General features: G+C 37.2%; 1 protein-coding gene across 2 annotated transcripts in view; it reads right to left on the bottom strand.

The window, feature by feature from the left end:
* Positions 1–22,327, bottom strand: part of asic1b (acid-sensing (proton-gated) ion channel 1b) — a 355,295-nt gene that overhangs the window by 103,914 nt on the left and 229,054 nt on the right. Inside the window, exon 1 of one of the 2 annotated variants that reach the window (XM_046875191.1) lies at positions 9,661–10,736. The exons of the other annotated variant lie outside the window; for it this stretch is intronic. Within the exon in view, the coding sequence (XP_046731147.1) occupies positions 9,661–10,323 (663 nt within the window). The 5' untranslated portion in view covers positions 10,324–10,736. Of the gene's footprint in view, positions 1–9,660; positions 10,737–22,327 lie in introns of those variants that run through there. 2 annotated transcript variants of the gene reach the window in all.

Below are 22,327 nucleotides of genomic sequence, written 5' to 3' on the forward strand. Positions count from 1 at the left end.
CGCCCCTGAGCAAGGTCCTTAGCCCCATTGCTGCTCAGTTGTATGAATAATATAAAAATGTAAATTCCTCTGGATGAGAGTCTGCCAAATGCTGAAAATGAGGCTTACTGGCCTTGCTCAAGAGCCTAGCAGTAGCAAGCTTGGTGGTGCTGGGATTTGAGCCCATGCCCTTCTGATCAAAAATCCAACATCTAACCACTAAGCTACCACTTCCCATCATTCAGAAATACATCTTTATTTTACAGCACCTATAGAATGTATGGGACTATATAAACTTCTAAACTAAAAATGTCCTTCCCTAACGGATTAAGCAAATCAGCTAATTAACATCGTTAAATGAGGTCATACTTTGAGACTTAATGGTTATTCAAAGATATTATTCAATGATTGAGTCTGGCAGAATGTCCACACTAGGCTTATCAGGCACGTATATTTACACAGGTGAAGAACACAAGACTCTCACTGCCATGCAATATACCTTGGATATTTAATAATGAAATAAAATAAAAACTAAAAAGTATAAAAATAATTAAATGTGTTATCAAAAACAAAAACATACTACTGGTATGTTGTTTAAAATGTACATTCTTTTAAGAGTTTAAAGATTGAAGCACTAACGGAGTTGTAATTATAGCAGCAATATATATATATATATATATATATATATATATATATATATATATATATGATCCACATAATTTATGATCCACATTTACTCATTTGCTGGGACCTGTACACAGAACAGCATAGTGATAATGTGGTAATGATTGTGGCTAATCTAATTTTGTTGTAACTCTAGAAGAAAGGAGGTCAAGAGACTTACTTAGCAGATTACTAAGAAAAAATAATTTGCAACTACACTAAATGGGGAAGGAGGCAGGTGAGCTCTTCAATAGAAGTGCAGGAACAGTTACTAGTATAAACAAAATTGATTTTAGTACTCAAAAGTGTAACCATCAGTCACGTGACACAGATCATTGGATTTCCTCCTCCCTGCTTCATGATAATTTATACCACATGCTGCATCTGCAAAGCCACCAACATTGTGGCAAACCACACACACAAACACACCCTTCATCCTTCTGTCATCTGGAAAAAGGTACTGGATCTTTCAAGCCCTCAGACAAGTCATTCAACATCTCAATACAAAGGGACTGGACTGACACACACACACACACACACACACACACACACACACACACACATTTATTGAAAAGTTTTGCTCAAATAACTGCTGCTAGACCACCAAATGTTGACATGTACAGTATTCATAAGGACACTTTACTTTACTTTACTTTACTATCACATATTTACTGTGCTGGTCGCTGCTACTCTGTCACTGTGTTGTCTGATTTGTGCGTTGACATCTTGTTAATTTCATCCCAGTGGCACCCTGACTCACTTAATAACTGAAACAACAGCAAAATCCGGGAGACCAGGGTGGGTGGTCGGTTTGGGTGGAGGATATAATGTGCTAATTTAGGTCATTTTTCCCACTATGTTGGAGATAAAAACAGTGCGACACACTTTGCAAAAGGAGTGTATGCTGTGTACATAGCTTCAATATTAGAAATAAAATTCTTTTTATTTTAAATTCAGCTGTTGTTGAATTTACATGTTTTTTTTGCTGGAGCATCACCTGACTCTTCTTCTTCTGTTGCTACCACTGATGCTTTATTAAACTTCCTACGTCTACTACTTGCGTGCAGTGTTGTGCTCGTTACTAAAAAATAGTAACTAGTTACAGTTACTCGTTACTTTATTCAAAAAGTAACTCCGTTACTTTGTTGATTACTTACACCAAAAAGTAATGCGTTACTGTTAAAAGTAACTTTTTAGTTACTTTTTTAAAGAACCTTCTTTAATGTTCCCATTAATGCCCTTTTATGCGTTATGGTCTACAAACACAAAACTGACTTCTGAAATAAATAACAAAACAAGCTGAATAATATATTCACAATCAAAAACTAAAGTGGCTTCTGCTGTTGTGTTGAGCTCTTAAAAATGTTCCTCTCACAGATGAAGTACGAAAACTATCAACAATGTAGAACAGAACACCGGGTTAGCTTCTAGCTTCTAGCTCCTCAGGCATGTAGGTCCTGGAGCATCAACAGATTGGAGTTGCTGTTTATCGCAGTAGATACGAGCTTCGAACCAGAAAGACACAGCTTACATTTGACTTAAAAGTTTTTGTCTTTATACTCAACTAAAGTGAAATAATGAGCATATTTCCACTTTGAGAAACTCGTCTTGCTCTCGCCTCGACTCGCTATTACTGCCACACAGACCTGAATAAACGGAGACACGCCCACAGTGCGTCTTCTTCGTGTTTACAGTGGTTCATCCACCAATCCTACAATGCGTCGCTGCTGTAAACAGGTTAGACTGTAGTCTACACTTCAGCCGAAATTAATTCATTTATAAAAGTAACGGGTAACGCACCATACAGTAACGGTAACGAAGTTACTTTATTTTTAAAAGTAACGCATTACAGTATTAGTTACTGTAAAAAGTAACGCGTTACTGCCCAACACTGTTTGCGTGAATACAAACAGTGCAACTGGGGTGTAGGTTGCCAGGTTGAGGTCACAAATGGTTTGAACCTTGATGCCTTGATCCCAATCAAACCAGTGGTTTTAACCTTGATGCCAACTTATACCATTCTGGTATAGTACAATTCTCCTCTCTATCTCAACATGGCATTTCTACCTGCATGTTTGCTGGATGTTTTTTTGTATTCCACACCATTCTGTTGAAACTCTAGAAACTTCTAGAAATGCAATCTACTCAGACCAGCCTATTTGGCACAATGCAAAGTTCCCCTATATTCAGAGTTGGTAGTTTGATCTGATTATTTTAAAGTGCCTGTGTATATGTCATGCCTTTTTGGTCACGGGATTTTTTTTTGTGAGACAGGGATTTCTGTTCTTACCTTTACGATAATAGAAACCTCAGATGTGTACAAAAAAGGAAATCGTACTTATTTTTCTTTGCTGTCAAATGTATTAGGATGTAACATAAATGCAAAAAATGGTTTGAATACAAAAATCTTTCTGTCGATATTTATAGCTCAAGACATAAAAGTGCACATGATGTATTATGGTCGCAGCTAGCCATCAGACAATGGCACCAGATCTGGTACTGCTTCTTGTTTGAGCCGATATCACACAAGAAAAATGGCCTTAATTTCAAGGTCAGAATCTGAGACCTGTCTCTCCTTTTTTTGTTTGTTTTGATTTTGCCAAACTCTGGCCTGTAGGTCTTAGTTCCTTAGTGCCTCTATGTTGATGTGCACCCTCTAATTATAACTTCTCATTACTTACACTGAATACAGTCAATCGTATTTACACTTGACCACAAGTTCCAGCACCAAGCATTATCGCAATCTCCAGCATTAAACCAATGTGATACTAAATGATCTTGGAAGGATTTTAAGGCTGCTGCATTTTAACCCCAGGTTTTTCCCTGAGACAAGAAGCCAAGCATAAATACAGAAGATAAGGTGCAGTTGACTTTTAGACGTCTTTTGGTTTATAATGCGTGTACGGTGTTCCACTGTTCCAAGAGTTCATACGTTCAAGATCGCTCACTTGAAAAATTGGTTTTGAAAAAAATGCAACTGCTCTCAGGCTCCATGCCAAACACAGAGTCCTATGCTGAAAATTACAGCATTTTAGAAGCCATTAGCAAATTAATTATCGAGTCAATTAGCTACTGATAAGTGCCTGCATCCTTTAGGTGTCAAGGTTAGCTCACGCATTTTATTCACTGTTAATTGGATAGGTAAGAAGGATTTTTTTTTACTACTTCAACAAGTCATTGAAGCCATTAAAGCGTTTAATAAAGTGAATACTGAGAACTGAGATATTTGGCTTGTAAATTCTTAATTAATGAAGAGTTGCGTTAGGAAGGGCATCCAGCGTAAAATGTGCCAAATAAAATATGCGCATCACAAACTTAAATTTCATACCGGATTGGTCGAGGTTACCAACAACAGCCACAGGTATTATAAGCCAACAGGGTACTGGTGGAAATTGGGCTATTGTTGGCCAAAGGAGGAGAAGGAGAGGGGGAAGACGAGAGGGAGAGATTGGAGATTGAGGTTGGTAATTTTAAATGTTGGTACTATAACTGATAAATGGAGAGAGTTAGCTGATATGATGGAGAGGAGAAAGTTAGACATGTTGTGTGTTCAGGAGACCAAGTGGAAGGGGAGTAAGGCCAGGAACATTGAAGGTGGGTTTAAATTGTTCTATCATGGTGTGGATGGGAAGATAAATGGTGTAGGGGTGATTCTGAAGGAAGAGTACAGTAAAAGTGTAGTGGAGGTGAAGAGAGTTTCTGATGAACGTGAAGTTGAAGGTGTGATGATAAATGTAATAAATCATCAGTGGCTATGCTTTATAAGTGGGTTGTGAGATGGAGGAGAAAGAACGATCCTGAAGCAAGTTAGATGAAGTGGTGGAGAGTGTACCTAGGAAAGAAAGATTGCTGATTGGGGCAGATTTAATTAGGCATGTAGGTGAAGGGAACAGAGGTGATGAGGAGGTGATGGGTAGGTATGGCTTTAAGGAAAGGAATGTGGAAGGGCAGATGGTGGTAAATTTTACTAAAAGGATGGAAATGGCAGTGATAAATACATATTTTAAGAAGAAGGAGGAGCATAGAGTGACCTATAAGACTGGAGGAAGGTGCACACAGGTGGACTATATTCTATGTAGGAGATGCAATCTGAAGGAGATTGGAGACTATAAGGCGTTGGCGGGGGACAGTGTAGCTAGACAGCATTCGAAGGTGATCTGTAGGATGGTTTTGTAGGTGAAGAAGAAAAAGAGGAGGGTGAGGACTGAAAAAAAGATAAAATTGTGGAAACTAAGACTGTAGTGTGAGATTCAGGGAAGAGGTCAGACAGTGGCTTGGTGGTGGTAAAGAGGTGCTGGTGCTGATTATTTGCTTTGAGAATGTTGATAGAGAAGAATAGAAAAGGTCAGAAGGAGTTGCATTGTGTGTTTGTGGATTTAGAAAAACCGTATGACAGGGTGTCGAGAGAGGAGGTGTGTCAGAGAAGTATGTGAAGGTGGTGCAGGACATGTATGAGGACAGTGTGACAGCAGTGAAGTGTGCAGTAGAAATGACAGACTGGTTTAAGGTAAAGGTGGGACTGCATCAAGGATCAGCTTTGAGCCATTTCCTGTTTGCAGTGGTGATGGACAGTTTGACCGACAAGGTCAGACAGAAGTCCGGATGGACTATGATGTTTACAGATGATATTGTGATTTGTAGCAAGAGTAGGGAGCAGGTTGAGAAAAGCCTGGAGAGGTGGAGGTATGTGCTGGAGAGAAGGGGAATGAAAGTCAGTAATGTTAGAGAGGTAAAGAAATAAGTGCAGGCTGGAATGAGTGGAGAAAAGTGGCAGGAGTGATTGGTGATAGAAGGGTATCTGTGAAAGTAAAAGGGAAGGTTTATAGGACTGTGGTGAAACCTGCTATGTTGTATGATTTAGAGACAGCAGCATTGACTAAAAGACAGAAGGTGGCAGAGTTGAAGATGTTGAGGTTTTCATTGGGAGTGAAAACGGCTAGACAGAATTAGAAATGAGTTTATTAGTTGGACTGTATATGTAGGATGTTTTAGAGACAAGGTGAGAGAGGCAAGTTTTAGATGGTTTGGACATGTGCAGAGGAGGATCATTGGGTATATTGGTAAAACAATACTGAGGATTGAGCCAGCCGAAAGAAGAAGAAGAGCCAGCCGAAAGAAGAAGAAGTAAATGAAGAAGATTAATGATTTGTTCATGGTAATTATTGTGGTCACTCTTTTGTTCTACGTTCAATAATAGGTTCATATTTACAAATATTCATATTCCACCTCAGGGGGAAAATTTCTAACATTTCTTCTGACTAAGTTTAGATTTATATTATTGTGTTATAACACAATTAATTTTACTTATAGCAGACTTATTGACTATATACTTTTTTATGTATTTATTCTTTTGTATGCTTTTATTATTATTATTATTATTATTATTATTATTATTGCTGTGTATGTACTCTGAACTGCTCTGATATGCTTTACTTTATCTGTACAATATCTGATGCAATGTCTTTATGTGGCTGTGCTTCTGTGTTTTGATACAGCCTTTCATATAGCACCATCTAGTGCCCAAGAATCACTGCTCCATCAGCAGCACTGTAAACTAACCTATTCTTTTAACTTTATATATATTCTTTTATTTCTTTTTCAGTCCAAAGCAGTTTTATCTGGACTGCAGCTAATTGGGAACAACTTCACCATACAACAAGACAATAAACAAAAGCGTACTGTACGTGCAAGCTCTGTAAGAGTTTTTTAGAGAGCAAAAAGTCAGCTGGAGTGTTATCTATCAAGTAATGTCCTGCCGAGTCACCACTGCTAAATCCTTTTGAACTGCTCTGGAAAGAACTGGATTACAACATCAGAAAGTAATATCTAGCTAGTAAATACGACATGGCAAAGTATTTCAGCTGAAGGTTTGGAGAAACAAACTGTCCAGATACCAAGAGTGTGTTAAGCTGTTATTTAAGCTAAGAGATTTTATGAACCGAAATTCTCTTTTAATCTTAAACAGTCACAAAGCCCAATTAAAAACACTAACTGTCTAAAAGCAACTACCTCTTACTGATTTAGTTTGCATTTCATTTTTTATACAATAATTAATTTCATTTAATAAAAAATCCCTGATCCATTCATGAACTTGGTTCTGTTTGCTAAAATTCCTGTGATATATTGGATTTGAAACATTTTTCATATCTATAGGGGAAATATATATATAATTGTTGCAGAGTGCGGCGTATGGTCTGAGCACTAACAAGGACCTTCCGTTTCTCAGTGGTGGACAGTAACGAAGTAAATGTAATTTCTGTGTAATTCAATTGTAAATTCTTTTTTAGTACTTGCTTTGTAATTCGTTACTGTTTTTTCACGTATTTGTTCTTTACTGAAGTATTTCCGTTTGGGAAGACTTTAACTTCACAACATTTCAAAGTGAAAAATCTTACTTTTTACTCAACTACATTTCACAAAATCAGTCGTCTCTTTATATTTATATATATATATATATATATATATATATATATATATATATATATATATATATATATATATATATATATATATAAATATAAAAGCACCCTTCACTTTTTAGTTGCTTCACATTTTGTAATGTTGCATCTTGATACTACAATTGTGCAAATTAATTTTTAATAAATTGGAAAATATATAATATTAAATAATATAATATGTCAGCATACTCAAAGAAACAAGAGCTTTGAAATAATTAGTCATCATTTTTGTTATTCATTGCCTTCATCAATCACAAATCTGGTTATTTGTTAATGTAATTAAAAAAAGGCAAATCTTTATAAAAACGTTAAAGAAATTCCCAGTACTAAATCATACAGAAAGTTCTCGGGAACTCAAGGAACTCTTTCATTAAGGGAAACGTTGTCAAAAAAAAAGTCTGGTCCCATAAATCTCACTATTGTAAGCAACAACTCCACACTTACACCACTGTTGACAGAGAATGAAGAGTTAATTAAAATGACCTCTGTGGAGAAATCTGAGCGGGGAACATTCCAGAAGGATATCTGCTCTGCAGCTTTGTTAATATTTGATGGCTTGCTGTCGTCAGCTCTCTTGAGAACCCGTCTGCTCTTAAAATTCTAATTAGACAGCAGAGATAAAGCTGTGATAACTCAACGTGTGAAGGATATTATGCGACGAAAGCATGACTCGGGTGACATAGGGAATAATTTAGTTAAAACATATATATATATATATATATATATATATATATATATATATATATATATATATATATATATATATATCTGGTCCCATAAACATAATGGGGAATGTTTTGTATTATATTGTTCTCCCCAGTCACCAGGTCTAATTAGAAAAAGGGCACCTTTACAAATATATATACAGATATATCTGTAGCAAATTTGTGATGCAAACATGTGAAATCTATGCCTCAAGGAACTAAAACTAAGTTTGCACTGGGATTTCCATAGACACATCTCTTTTTTCCTGCCTGACCCTACATTAGTTGTCTTTTCATTTATGCTTTAAATTCTATTGAGCTGTTGCACGTTTGAGAACGAAACACGACCCGATCTTTAGACAGTGAAAACAGAGCCGTCTCTAATGGAGGATGCGGATGTTGATGCTGATTGTAGCTTCTCCGATTCTGCCCCTGGATGGAAATCCAAGTGGCCCTTCTCTCTGCCAGTCTGGCCCTCTATCGATCTGACCTAGAGCTCTGTTAAATATCCTCTCAGCCGATCAATGCCCATTCAACCACTGGCAAAACTTGAAATGCTCTGAGCATCCTAACACACCAATAATTAGCTAATGTAGGCAAGCGCTCATCGTTGCTTGTAGTGCTTTGCTGATGCCAATAACGTGATTAGCATGGATAAACACGCATCATTGACAGACTAAGTAAGCGGATAAATGTGCAAGACGATACATCATGACGCTTTCTGGCAAGCCACTGCACTGTTAGAGGAGCCGGCAATGCTTTCAAGACATTGTAGCTGTGGAAGTGGGTCGCATGCATATGCTTTCAGATCATCTAAATAAGATTTCCAGCAAGTGCATTATGGATCTCAGAGGATGTAAAGCCATTAACACAGACAACAGTCTGTTTTTAATCCTAACTGTATACACTTACCCAAGAGGGTCTATCTTTTATTTAAGCTCAGGAGCGTTTATATAAACACAATTCTTTAAACGGGAATGCTAGTATGCCCTTTACCACACTGCCCACCATTTAATAATTCAACCCTCAAAGGATGTTTTGCAGAAAGGAACAAACAAATAAAGTGCACCTTGGTATCAGTGCCTCTTTTCACAGCTTGATCATTTAGCACTGTGCCAAGCAAGACGTGTTTTCTCGAAAGACATTTGTAACTTCCATAAGCACTCAGTTGAAACTTTTTCCATTTGCAGCTGCATCTGATGCCCTCTTAAAACCCTTTTGTATGCAAACCTCTGGCATCACCCGATAAAACTGAAAGCTTTCTGCCAAATTGGTGAACTTCTGCAGAGCTGATAATGTGTAAATGGAAAAACTGACTTTCACCTTTTGCAAATCATGCTGGTTTTTTTTACAACGTTAAATAGAAAGCCATAAGACTGGTTGTTAAAGGGCAAGTCGTATATTATATAAAGCAATTATTTTACGCTTAAGGTCTACGCATTACCTACCTACAGTTTTACAGTGTGTAATAGTAAATCTGTTAATATAGCCCTTGGAAAAACACCACTGTTTATTGTAAGTGTTAGTCATTTTCACAATCAAAGTTTCAAGAAGTTACTTTGCAATTATAGGCTTTTAGAGAAGCAATAAACAGACCGATTACCATAAGCAAAATGCCACACCATATGATTATCAGTCACAAGGCCCCCTGTTTCAATTAAAGGACCCTGTCGTTTCTCAAAGACAAACACTGCATGCAGAATTAATAACTACATGGCTCCTTGTATTTGCTTTAAAATTTCATATTCAATTTCTCCAGCACTATTAGTCAAATAAAATCAGAAGACACAGAGGAAAACAAACAAGAGCTGCTCTTCACAATGGCTTTAGGTTTAGACCTTCATTTATTGTCCTACCTCTCTCCAGTGCTCAGGACCACAATCCGCTCCAGCAAATTTGCACTCCAGGAGCATGTCTTCCATGCGATGCCGCGTCCGGTTAAAGAACTCGGCCATGCTGAAGCGGGCACCCTGGCGATCAGGCTCAGGGGCAAGCTGAAACCCAGGGGCCATGTTGTCTTCATACCCTATGAGGGGCCCCATAAAGAGCAAGTCACTGTAGCTGATCTGGGACCGACGGAAGGTGTTGAAGTTGCACATAGTGATGGCTGGGAAGGTCATGTTGGGTGCTTCGCGCTCATCCAGCATGGTAACATGATCATATTGCACGTAATAGGCGATGCGGTCACCCACCTGGATCAAGAAGAGAGTAAGGGCTGCCAGAAAGGACACTGCCCAGAGACCCTGCCTCACCCCGAACTTCTTATTCTCCACAAAGATGTGGTTAGCACCGTGAAGGGAACAACCATCGAAAAAGTTTGCCAAGTCAATGTTAGGTGGTTCTTCTTCTTCCTCCTCCTCGTAAATCTCCGGCTCATCACCGTCTTCCTTATATTGCCCTGGGTCGCTGTCGCCGCTCCGCATTACCCGTTTGTAGTGGTCATCAAAGCTGCCCGCATAAGACCCCCCAGTGGGCTCGTCCCCGGTTGTAACGGAGATTGTACATGTAATTCGCACCATGATTACACTAGTCTATCTTCGAAAACAATGGTCCAGATCAACCGAATGCTTGCTTCCAGTAGGGACGGGTCCACCACAAAATAGACGGCTTTTGAACCAAAGAGCAAAGATATATACAAATAAATTAGTGCTCTTCGACAGGAACTTGAAAAGCAACCAGAATTCCCAGCTGGATGACCTTTCTTATTACAAGACAATGACACAGAGGAATGTCCAAAATGAACTGTAGAGCAGAAAAATTCAACTATCCCTATCTCGGTTTCGCTTTGGAGACCATTCTATTCAACTCTTCAAAAAAATTGTACCTGATCAATCTTGCTGCAGGAATGACTCAGGACTCAGAAGGTCATGCTACCAATGAGTCTAGAGGCAGAAACCTTTTCAAAAGAATGAACATGAAAAAGTCTCCAACATGTTCCTCTTCTCAGATCTGAGCATCTGAGGAGGAGATTTAAGGTTGGGATGAGTATTTCTTGCCCCTCCACACCCATACTGATACATTATACTCCCATCAGGCCCTGACACTGCTGCACTCAATGCATGATGTCAGAACCTGATCATCTTTCTTGCTTTTTCACCAGAGGATATAAGTGCCTTTTTTATGTGTCAATAGATGTAATTGCTAAAAGTTGCTGAAATAAAAGTTTAGATTGATTTGGATCATTCAAGCATAAGGCGGCTGATAGCCCTGACCTTCAAGCACATTACTGATAAATTAGGTTACACTTTGACTAAGTCTTAGTCCATTTGCACAAATATATGTGGTATGGGATGTTGGTCATTTATTGGTGTCTTTGTGACAAAGAAATGTACTAACATGGTTATATCTTTGCCAGACATTTCATCATATTTCATACAGCAATAAAGCATTGTGGGTAATTTTGGAAAATTGAAACATAAGTGAAAGTAAACCTACATGACGACGAAAGAAGTTTCTAAAATTGAATCTCAAAACAGGATCATATAACGAGTTTAAATATTAACATACAAGTGCTCCAGGATGGATTTTTCCTTTAAGTAATGGGTCTCATCTCTATAATTGCAGTCTATTAGAAGGTTGTTGTTTTCAGTCTGATATACAGATTTGTTTGTACAGTGTGCTTAATTCTGCCAAATGTTTTATCTCTTTAATTATTTTCCAGATATTTAATGTCCAGCTTACTTAGAGTTGTACAGATTTACATGAATTCATTTAGCAAATGCTTTTAGCTCTCAGCACACACAGGGTTTGTTGACTTTGGCCAAATCAGATAGTCGGAGGATTATTTTTCGAAGGACAAAAAGTGCAAGCCAAGGAAACTGAAGCTTCTCTCAAGGCAAACAAGCTTTGTGTTAGGAAATTAACAGTCTGGCTATGAGCACAGTTTAATTTGAGACAGTTTGGTTTTGTTACCACAATGATAAAATCTGATTAATCCAGTTGTACTCTAATACTAGTTTTAGTAATAATGTTAACCTAGTTATTAATAATATATATGTATTTAATCTATTTCTTTTTTCATTATTGTTTATTATCTTTTCTGGTTTCTTTTTACAAAAAGTTTCATCTGTGTGTAGTCGACATGGTGCCTTGTTTAATGATGGCGCTCCTGAAAATAAATAAAAGTATTGGGGAACTGTTACCACACAGTGGCACACAATTGTATTGGAATGTCTTTGGATATGTAAGAATTTTGTAAGTTTCATTTCACTTTTACTAGGAGACCCAAATCTGTTCTAGCATGTCAATGCCCCTGTGCAAACTGAGCTTCTGAAAGAGTAAGTTTACATGGGTTAGAGTGAAAGATCTTGAGTGACCTCGACCCTATTGAACACCTTTAGGATGAACGTGAATGCTGACTAAACGCCAGACCTCCTCACCTCACCTACATCAGTACCTGACTTTACTAATGCCCTTGTAGATGAACAAGCACAACTCTCCACAAGTCTAGTGGAAAATCTTTAGGTTAATATTACAGTATAAGGGGACGAAATATGGAATGGGATGTTCAAATGTCACATAAAAATCATGTGTCCACAAACTTTTCCATATAGTGTATGTAGTATGAACTTAAAAACTTTATAACATTACTGCAGAAGTTTTCCTTAAAAAATAAACACATAAATACAAAATTGTAATCTATTTTTGAAAGAGGATTTCCCATCTGAAGCATTCAGATTGAAAAAAACTAAATGCGAAATGATTTCCGAGATAAAGACGGTTTATCACCTTTTTGATTTACCAAAGTCATCGAACGCATCAGAGGACCCAATATCTTTTTCATTTCAAGCCCACAATGTAAGTAATCCTCTTTTGTAAAAACAGGTTGCATCTCAATGTGCTTTTTCAGTGATACTTAATATACCTCAGATCTCCGACACAGAAATAACATCTGTTCAAGAGGAAAATGTAAAAAAAAGGACCCAAAACAACCAATTTTCTATCAATATTTTATGTTTTTTTAATGCAAAATATATATATAAATATATAATTGAAATTATGAAAGGAATGTTTTAGAGCTTTAGAGGGAATAAAATGAAAACAAATAATGATAGCAATAATACACAATATGGAAAGTAATATATTACAATGTACAGAATGACTATTGAATTAAATGCTGAATTTGTGTAATAATTTAATATAACTACAAAAATACAACAACAATAATAATAATAATAATAATAATAATAATAATAATAATAATAATAATTTCAACAATTACAAATTTCTAAAATATTTTTGTTTTTTATTCTTTAATAAACTTTAATCAATTTTTTTTAACCCCACCTTTAGAGAAATCAACACTGCTGTGGTATATACTTCATGTTAAGTAAAACATAAATTAAGACCAGTCATTCAACTAAATGTTATCTAGTACAGTGAACTTCTCTGCCTAGTGCATTAGTTTACATTTTTTTGTGTTTTTCTATTAACATTGCAAGAGTTATTCCAGGATGTGATGAAATTAGTGTCAGATCACTGTCCTGTAAGGACCCAAGAGGCGTATTTGTGTAAGCGTTCTGTCATGAAGCAGAAGCCGAATAATGAAAAGAGGCGTCTCTGTGGAGCCCCGCTGTCCTTCTGTGAAACTCAAACTGTGTCCTGAGATCAGTGGGGGATTGTGATTATTAGACTATAATAATATTTGGAGAATTGCAATGTGTGGAATTTGAAACCTTGATTTTTTCTTTTTTCCCACAAGCAGTAAAAGCAGCTTTATATAACTGAGTGGATATTATTTTAAGGTGGGCTTCATTTCATTTGTACATAATGTTAACATTTACATTTACTTTATAAGTAAGCATTTCTGCATTTTAATGCAATTGTACAGAAAATGCATCTGCAAGTACGAATTTGCAAATGCAACTATATATTTTGATCCTTCTTATATTAAGCAATGTGAAGGTCATGAAATAAAATATTTGCTTTGTTTTATGAAGGACACTGTTGAAAGGAACAACTCTGTGTATCGCGTTTGCTGAACGTGCAACAGACTGCTTTTAATACAAATAAATCCAACATGAGAATTTTAATTTAACCTTATGCAAAACCTACAGGTGTTCATACCCTTGCTGCCCAATGCTAAAGTCAACCCATTTAAAAGGTTTTTAAACACACAATGTCTTGTGTGACCTTTACGAATAAAAAGGATGGATTTATAATGTCCTTGTCTGACTTTTGCTCAAACACAATCCACAAACTATTATAGAGAAAACAGGTTGTGCCAACATCAGCCACCAGATGGCATCAGAGATAAAAAAAAATATATATACTGTGTGTGTGTGTGTGTGTGTGTGTGTGTGTGTGTGTGTGTGTGTGTGTGTGTGTGTATATATATATATATATATATATATATATATATATATATATATATAAACCAATAAAAGCTTCCTGTCAAGTGCATTTTAGTTGCAGTGTAATGATTCTCGAGGCAACAAATCAGTGGTCTCAGGTGAAACATGACTCAACCTTGCCTCATTTTCCTCCTACAAAAAAAAGAGAAAGTTTTTTTAACATGACCCAAAACTGACTATTGTTTTTTTTTTATGAACTAGTAGTTATAAAGCACAAAACATCACATTTGAATGCATTTTCTTTACAAGCTGTGTGCTTAAATCAAAGAATGTGTTTTGATTTGCAAATATTTACATGTGCTGCTGCTTGTCTTTGTCTCTGACCTCATTTACTGTGGTCTTAATGTGGACTAGGTCTTGGCTAAAGTGTCTTGAACTATACACAATATACATTAAATTATTTGGACACCTGATTTTTCCAGCTAAATGTTTTTTTTTGTTTGTTTGTTTTATTCCCCAGACAAAGTTGGAGGCACACAATTGTACAGGATGTCTTTGGACACAGTAACATTACATTTTCCCTCCACTTGAATTAGGAGACCCAAACCTGTTCCAGCATGGCAATGTCCATGTGTACAAAGCACGAAGACATGCTTTACATGTGTTGGAGTGGAAGATCTTAAATGGCCTGCTATAGAGCTCTGACCTCAACCCTATTGAACACCTTTGAGATAAATTAGAACACTGACTGCACCCCAGGCCTCCTCACCCTACACCAGTATCTGACTTTACTAATGTCATTGTAGCTTAATGAGCACAAATCTCCACAAGCACACTACAAAATCTAAAACCAGCTGCATAAAGCTACAGTAAATCCCACACTAACACTTAATGTCAACAACCAAACATAGTCCATTTAAAGATTACAGACATATTATACTTACCACACTAACAAAAACCCGTTGTTACAAACTTGATACTGGTCATTTCCTAATTTTGTTAATAAAACAAACACAATCCAGTCCCTACAGTACAAGACATTCTTTACAATTCACAAAGTCACAGCAAATGTAATCTGTGAAACTGCATTTCAAATCATAGCAAATGCACCTCTGAAAGCTCAGACTATAAAACTCGTCCTACATCTTGAATTGATTCAAGAAAGAAAGAAAGAAAGAAAGAAAGAAAGAAAGAAAGAAAGAAAGAAAGAAAGAAAGAATTGAATCAAGGAAGAAAGAAAGAAAGAAAGAAAGAAAGAAAGAAAGAAAGAAAGAAAGAAAGAAAGAAAGAAAGAAAGAAAGAAAGAACTACTTTATTTGATCAACTTTAACCTTAAAAACTGTTAGTAAAAGAAAGAAAGAAAGAAAGAAAGAAAGAAAGAAAGAAAGAAAGAAAGAAAGACAGAATTGAATCAAGGAAGAAAGAAAGAAAGAAAGAAAGAAAGAAAGAAAGAAAGAAAGAAAGAAAGAAAGAAAGAAAGAAAGAACCTATATGTTAATCAATAGAGTGGTCATGTGCTCAGATATGCATTAATGATTAAATAAAGGCTGGGATACGTGTCGTACCACATGACATTTACTAAAGCCGGATCGACCAGAGGATCAATCAGAGACAGAGTTTAGAGTCACAATCCTAATAGCTCTGAGCAAAGAATTCAAGGTTCTCCGATCCCATTTTTCATTTTCACTTTAATAACTACAAAAGCTGTTAACTTTATTAAATCTCTACACTTTTTTCCACATTATATTCCAGAGCATCAGTTCTTTGCATGAGAAGCCTTTTTCTATTCTGAGATTGCTAAATCCAAAAGCAACATAGCAAGCCACTGATTGTTTATGTGGACCGTTTACCTGCTCTAATCACTTCCCTCTACCATCTTCATTTTTATAACTAAACAACTAAATAATTATGTTCTTACTTTCTGTATCTATATTCCACATTAAAGTGTACACAAGTGTTTAGAGTTGAGTTTCAGGTATGTAATGCACAATGTTACTGTCATTATTGCCATTAATTAGTGTTGCTGTGAGGACATCTATTTTACTAGCACTACCATTTTTTCAAGATAATAATGAAACTCATAATCTAAAAATAATTCTAACAGACTTTGCATTGGCCAACATGGAAAATAAGAAATAAAAATAAATAAAAATACTACATTAATAATGATGTCCACCAGAGGGAGCTGTCGCCTGATTTCTGAACAGCTCCAGGTTATGGGTTACTTCATGTTTTTAGCCCTTATATTCCATGCTAATGTTATGCTACACTGTGAAGCATTATGCTTCTTGCACATACCAAGTGTTGACACTGTTCCATGTTTAAATTTGTGTACTGACTTTTGCCACGTTTCTGACTACTCTCCTTGCCCGTGTGTTTTGTGTTTTGTTTAGTTTTTGCTACTTATGGTGTACTTTGCTACGTAATCTGTGTATGGAATTTTTATGACTGTTTCCTCAACTCTGTTGGACCAGGTACTGTGTTGTAAATAAACTGCATATGCATTCTACCTCCCTTCTCCCAGGAATTATGTTACATTATGCACTACTGGGAATAATGCACTGCTGTTAACACTGCTCACTGGTAAGGCTTTCAATTAGACCTCAGCTGTATGGGGTTATGACAAACAAATCAAAAATTCATACACACATTTTACTCAGCAGATCCGTGAGGTCTTTAAGTATCCTGCTGGAGGGCTCTAGCCATCATGGATCTGGGATTTTCTTCTCTTGTAGACTCAACTTGAACCAACTTGTAGTAAAGGCAGAGAAATGCATATTTCCCAGAGAATCCTAGAGTATGTTATCAGCCAACAAGGTGTCGAGATAGACACCAGTAAAGTAAAAGCTGTGAGGGTTACAAAGGTTTCTGGGTTTCACAAATTTCTATCAACGGATGCCTCTGTTTGCGGAATTAGGCTCATACCCACGTAAATGATTCCCCTGTGTATATTTTACTCGAAAGTTAACCATCGTGAAAAGTCACTCTGACGTGGGCAACCAAGAGTTGCTCTCAATTAAGAAAGTGCTGGAGTAATGGAGACACTGGTTATATGGAGCACAGTATTTATTCCAACTTATCACAGACCACCGCAACCTTGAGTACATTAAATGCGCTAAAAGATTGAATCTACGCCAAGCCCGGTGGGCACTGTTCTATACCTGATTTAAGGCAGATGCAATATCATGCCACTATGACCATGACAAAAACCACATGTACCGAAGCCTATCTTACCACCCTTGTTGATCATTGCTCCCATGTCTGTATTGTCTGTATTGTCTTGTATAGTCTGTTTTTGTCTTGTTGTGTCTGTTTTGTCATGTATAGGTTTTTATTTATGTCTGTACTTTTGAGAGTAACAAACAGCTGGAACCAAATTCCTTGTGTGTGTCAACACACTTGGCCAATAAACCTGATTCTGATCTAGTGGGACATCAAGTAAGGAACCCACCGCACCAAACTGCCCATCTAACAAACATTATGTCCCAGCAGAATTACAGCAGTGGGTCTTGGAGTGGGTCCACACCTCACTCCGCATGGGACATCCAGGAGTTCAGTGCATTACCACACTGGTGGTCATTACTCAGAGACAAAGTGAAGCGATAGATCAAAGCTTGTGACAACAACCATGGTCCCACATTGCAGCAACATTGGTGTTCCTTATGTGAGTTCCCTAATACACTTTTCTCCCAATCTTACACTGTTAAAGTGTGTTTGGTTACTAACCCCAGCTCTTCCCAACATAAAAGGAACTCTCAGATACCCCCCCTTCAACCCAGCCAAATGGTGTAGTTGTCCACAAAGAACATGAAACTGAAGTTTGCCCTTTGTTGATTCATTGAACCGTTCCAAACCATTTGTCAGATCAAGAAGCCAGTCACTTACCAGTTGCAACTATCACCACAGTACCATATCTCAAATTTCTTTCATGTTTCACTACACAAGCCAGCGCACACACCAACCCAGAACAGCACCCACCACCCTTGGACATTGATGGTAACCCAGCATACATGGTGGCAGAATTAGTCTCCAACATTCCCTGCTTCAAAACAACCCTAAATTAAGCTTCCACCTCCATGTTTGAACGTGATTGTGTGGCAGTCTGCTTACATCTTCTCTCCTGTTCTCTGCATTACAAAAGTTCTTCTGTTAGAGCCAAGAATTGCAAATTTGGAATCGTCTGTCTACAAAAGATTCTTCTAATCATTCACTGTCCAATTCTTGGGTTTTTACCTTTTATATAAACAAAAAGAACATGTATTTTAAAAACCAAAAAGACTGGGTGTTTCCAAACATTTGACAGGCACTGCTCTTCATAATAACATTTTCATGCACACTTAATACTGTTAAGTATACTGTAATTATATGACTACTACTACTACAACAACTACCTCTACCACTACTACAGCTACTTCTACTATTACTACTACTACTATTACTACTATTATATTAATAATAATAATAAAGCTACTGGAGGGCTGTGTGTGTGTGTGTATGTGTGTGTGTGTGTGTGTGTGTGTGTGTGTGTGTGTGTGTGTGTGTGTGTGTGTGTGTGTGTGTTCCCTAAAAGTAATGATAGACCATGATCTAGGACATTGATGTTTTTGTCAGGCGGAAGAACGTGCTGGAAACCGAAGTGCAATTCAGGTTTTTAATGAATAACAAAGGGCGAAGGCAGAAAACGGAAACCAGAACGAAACTCCAGGTTTAATTAAACCTGGTAACTGCTATGACTAGAGAGAGTTCTGAGAACTAAACAGAGTCCTGCAAACAATGATAAACCAAACCAGAAACGTAGCATCCGTAGCTTGGGTAGTCCGACAATGTTCATCAGCCTAAACTGTAGAACGGACAATGAGCTGGTGGGGGAACGGCGGTTATATAGTGTGGAGGCTGATGAGTGCCAGGTGCAGATGTTTAGTAGGTAGGAGAGCTGCTTGGAGTGATAGGTGGGTTTGGTGAAGGTGTGGCTGGTGGATCCCTGACAGTTTTCTAACCTCCTTCATTTATGGTTACTGCTCAAACACACCTGATTTGACTTTCCAAGGTATTAGTAAGTTTAACACCAGTATGTCAGGGCATGGAAGTGATGCTCCATGATGCTAGTGTAAAGGCCAGTAAAGAAGCAGGAGGGACAGAACGGTAGAAGATGAAGGTCGGTCTTAAAGCTGAAGTGTGATGTATTGACAGTGATGAGAGTTTCTGCTGTTTTCCCTTCTGTCCGTCTCTCCAGCGCAGCCTTGATAACCGTGCCGGACTCCTTGTTACCATGGAGACCTGACAGATAAGGGAAGGATGCGCAAAGGCATAGTATTACAGAGGTACATGGCCTACAAGTTGTACTTCAACACGCAGGCACTATACTAGTGAAGATGTCTAAATTGACATGATAGCTAATGCAAATTTAATGTCATTGTCCAAACCATCAGCTATTTCTTTGTAAGATCCTCTTTGAAACATGTAACTCCTTCCCATACACAAACACACACTGTCTACTGTAAACTGATTGTGTACGATTTGCGCCAAAGAAGCAGATCAAACACAGCCAACCATAAAAATAGCCAAAAGAAACAGAACTGCAGGTGGAGAAACATATCTGGTTGTCTTGTCATATTTGCAGTGCTGAGTAACTGAAAGCCCTCACTGAGAGCTGTTTTCCCACTGGACAGCAGAGTGATGATAGGGCACCTAGCGTATCGTGTGCAACAACCTCCAGCGAGGATAAGTGCACATAAAGTGGTGTGTAATGAACTAAAAACCTCTCACCAGCTTCACAAGATTCTGTCGTTCTGATTTCCTTCATACTCACATTTGCATACTGATGCCTGTAAATACCCAAGCAGATAGGAATAGTGAGAGCAGATTTGGTCACACCCACAAAACTCCATAAATGGCAACGTACACAGAAGATGAAGATGACGAAATGACAACTAAACTGAACTAAATGGAGCGTGCTTGAACTTTTTCAGTACTGTAGCTTAAGAACTGTGGTGATTTAAGATACACATGGGATCTTAAATCACCACAGTTCTTAAGCTACAGTACTGAAAAAGTGTGGTGATTTAAGATACACATGGGATTTTTGTTTATTTGTATCGATTTGTTTACATTGCTTTCTTGCATATCATTAATATTAAATGACCACTAGATAAATGCTTACAAATGAAGTGTTCCATCTTTCGTATCATGAATTTGAATTGCTGTAGATTTGCATTTATAATGTTCATTCATTCATTAAATGTTGTACATTTGATTCAATTATAAATAGAGAGAGATCGTATGTGTGTCTGTGTGTGTGTACAAGAGATAGAAAAGGAGAAAGAGGAAGAGAGCGAGAGAGAGACAGACAGACAAAGTGAAAGAAAGAGATTAGAGAAAGTAAAACCCTGTACGATTCTCTGAAACATTATGTTGAATATACTCACCATATCTTGCACAAAAAAAACTAAATTTTGCAGCATTAGGATTTATCATTTCTTCAGGGTTCTGAAAGTACACAGGGTTTCAGAAGCTCTGTAGGAGGAGAGGCTGAGTGTCATGTAATGGGGTGAAAGGCAGATGCAAGTGCAAATATTCCTTTTATTTACATTGCTAGCAAGAACCAACACTGGCCCAATACAAAACAGTAACAAGCACAAAAGAAAGACACGAATCAGCTTAACCTGAGCATGAGCACTAGATGACAACAAACAAAAACAGCAACCAGAGAAAGACAAATATGAGACATGGTGCGAGGCGAGTCTATATAAAACTTTCTTTCAGGTTCTCCCATCAGGGGTCGCCACAGTGGATCATCCGCATGTTTGATTTGGCACATGTTTTAACGCTGGATGCCCTTCCTAACACAACCTTACCCATTTATCCGGGCTTGGAACCGGCACTAAGAGTGGCTGGGGTTGGTTCCCTGACCGGGGATCAAACCTAGGCCACAGCTTTGAGAGCGCCGCATCCTAATCACTAGATCACCAGGGGACTGCGAGGTGAGTCTATATACAAGTCGTAATTACCAGATAACAGACTTCAGATGCAGACAGTCATGTGACATGAAATGTCTGGGATAAATTCACTGACTACAAGTTTACAAATAAAAAAATCACGGGTAAGCACAGGCCAAATTTCCAATTGCTCAGACTTTTTCATCCATATGGAGATATTTCCCAATGTGGCTGAATGGTAATCTCCAGAAGCACACCAAAATCTAATGTCAAATCAAAATCTTCTCAAAAGAGTTATTTTAAAAGCAAATGGAGACTAATTGTGGAATAGGTTATACAAAAAGCAGATACAAATCCTATGGTAAGGTGTTCAAAAACTTTTGTCCATATTAAAAAATTATTTGCATTTTCAAATTTAATTTAATTTGAATGAAATGAAAACAGGTTAAAAAATAACCTTAAAGTTAAATAATTATTCTAGAATTTTTTAAAAAGGACAATGTTGATACCTTAACCCATCCATCCATCCACCCATCCATCCATCCACCCATCCACCCATCCATCCATCCATCCATCCATCCATCCATCCATCCATCGATGTTAAACTTATATATAAAAGGCACTATATAAAGAAAGAAAGAATGAGAAACTGCATGAAACAGAACCATTCAGAAAAAAAAGAGTATGAAGAGTTTAGGTTTATTTATCCAATATAAGATTGGGAGAATTAATACAATCGGTTCAGTTTATGTCCACATAAAGTGCATTTTTATTCAAATACACACTTATTCTCCTTCATTACACTGCCTCAGTAATCACATGATGTTCTTATTGCTAATATGCATCATGTATATTATATTCCACAGACAAGAAAAGAAAACACTGTGTAGTTAATAAACTATTGTTTCCCCTTTTTCCTTCTGGTGGATGTTTAATATGTTTTTATTAGCCCCTATATATCATTTGCTGATCTTTTAAATATATATATATATATATATATATATATATATATATATATATATATATAATTTGCCAATGTTTAATTTCAGAAGTAATGATGAACAGGGGTTCAGCACTGAATGTGAAAGACTGCATAAATGAATAGTAACATGGCAATTTAAGAAAGATGTTTTTAAACATGAAATTGCAAAACATTTGGGAATTTTTATCATCTCCACACAGATCTGCAATAAAATCAGACGTGATTCTGGAGTGAAGATCACTTGGTCTGGGTTTAGAAATTGTGGACACTGTGTCATCTAAGGAGAGGAAACTCAGTGTACGGTTCAAAAGCC

The sequence above is a fragment of the Silurus meridionalis genome, chromosome 19 (genome assembly GCF_014805685.1).
Source record: "Silurus meridionalis isolate SWU-2019-XX chromosome 19, ASM1480568v1, whole genome shotgun sequence".
NCBI classification, from domain to species: domain Eukaryota; kingdom Metazoa; phylum Chordata; class Actinopteri; order Siluriformes; family Siluridae; genus Silurus; species Silurus meridionalis.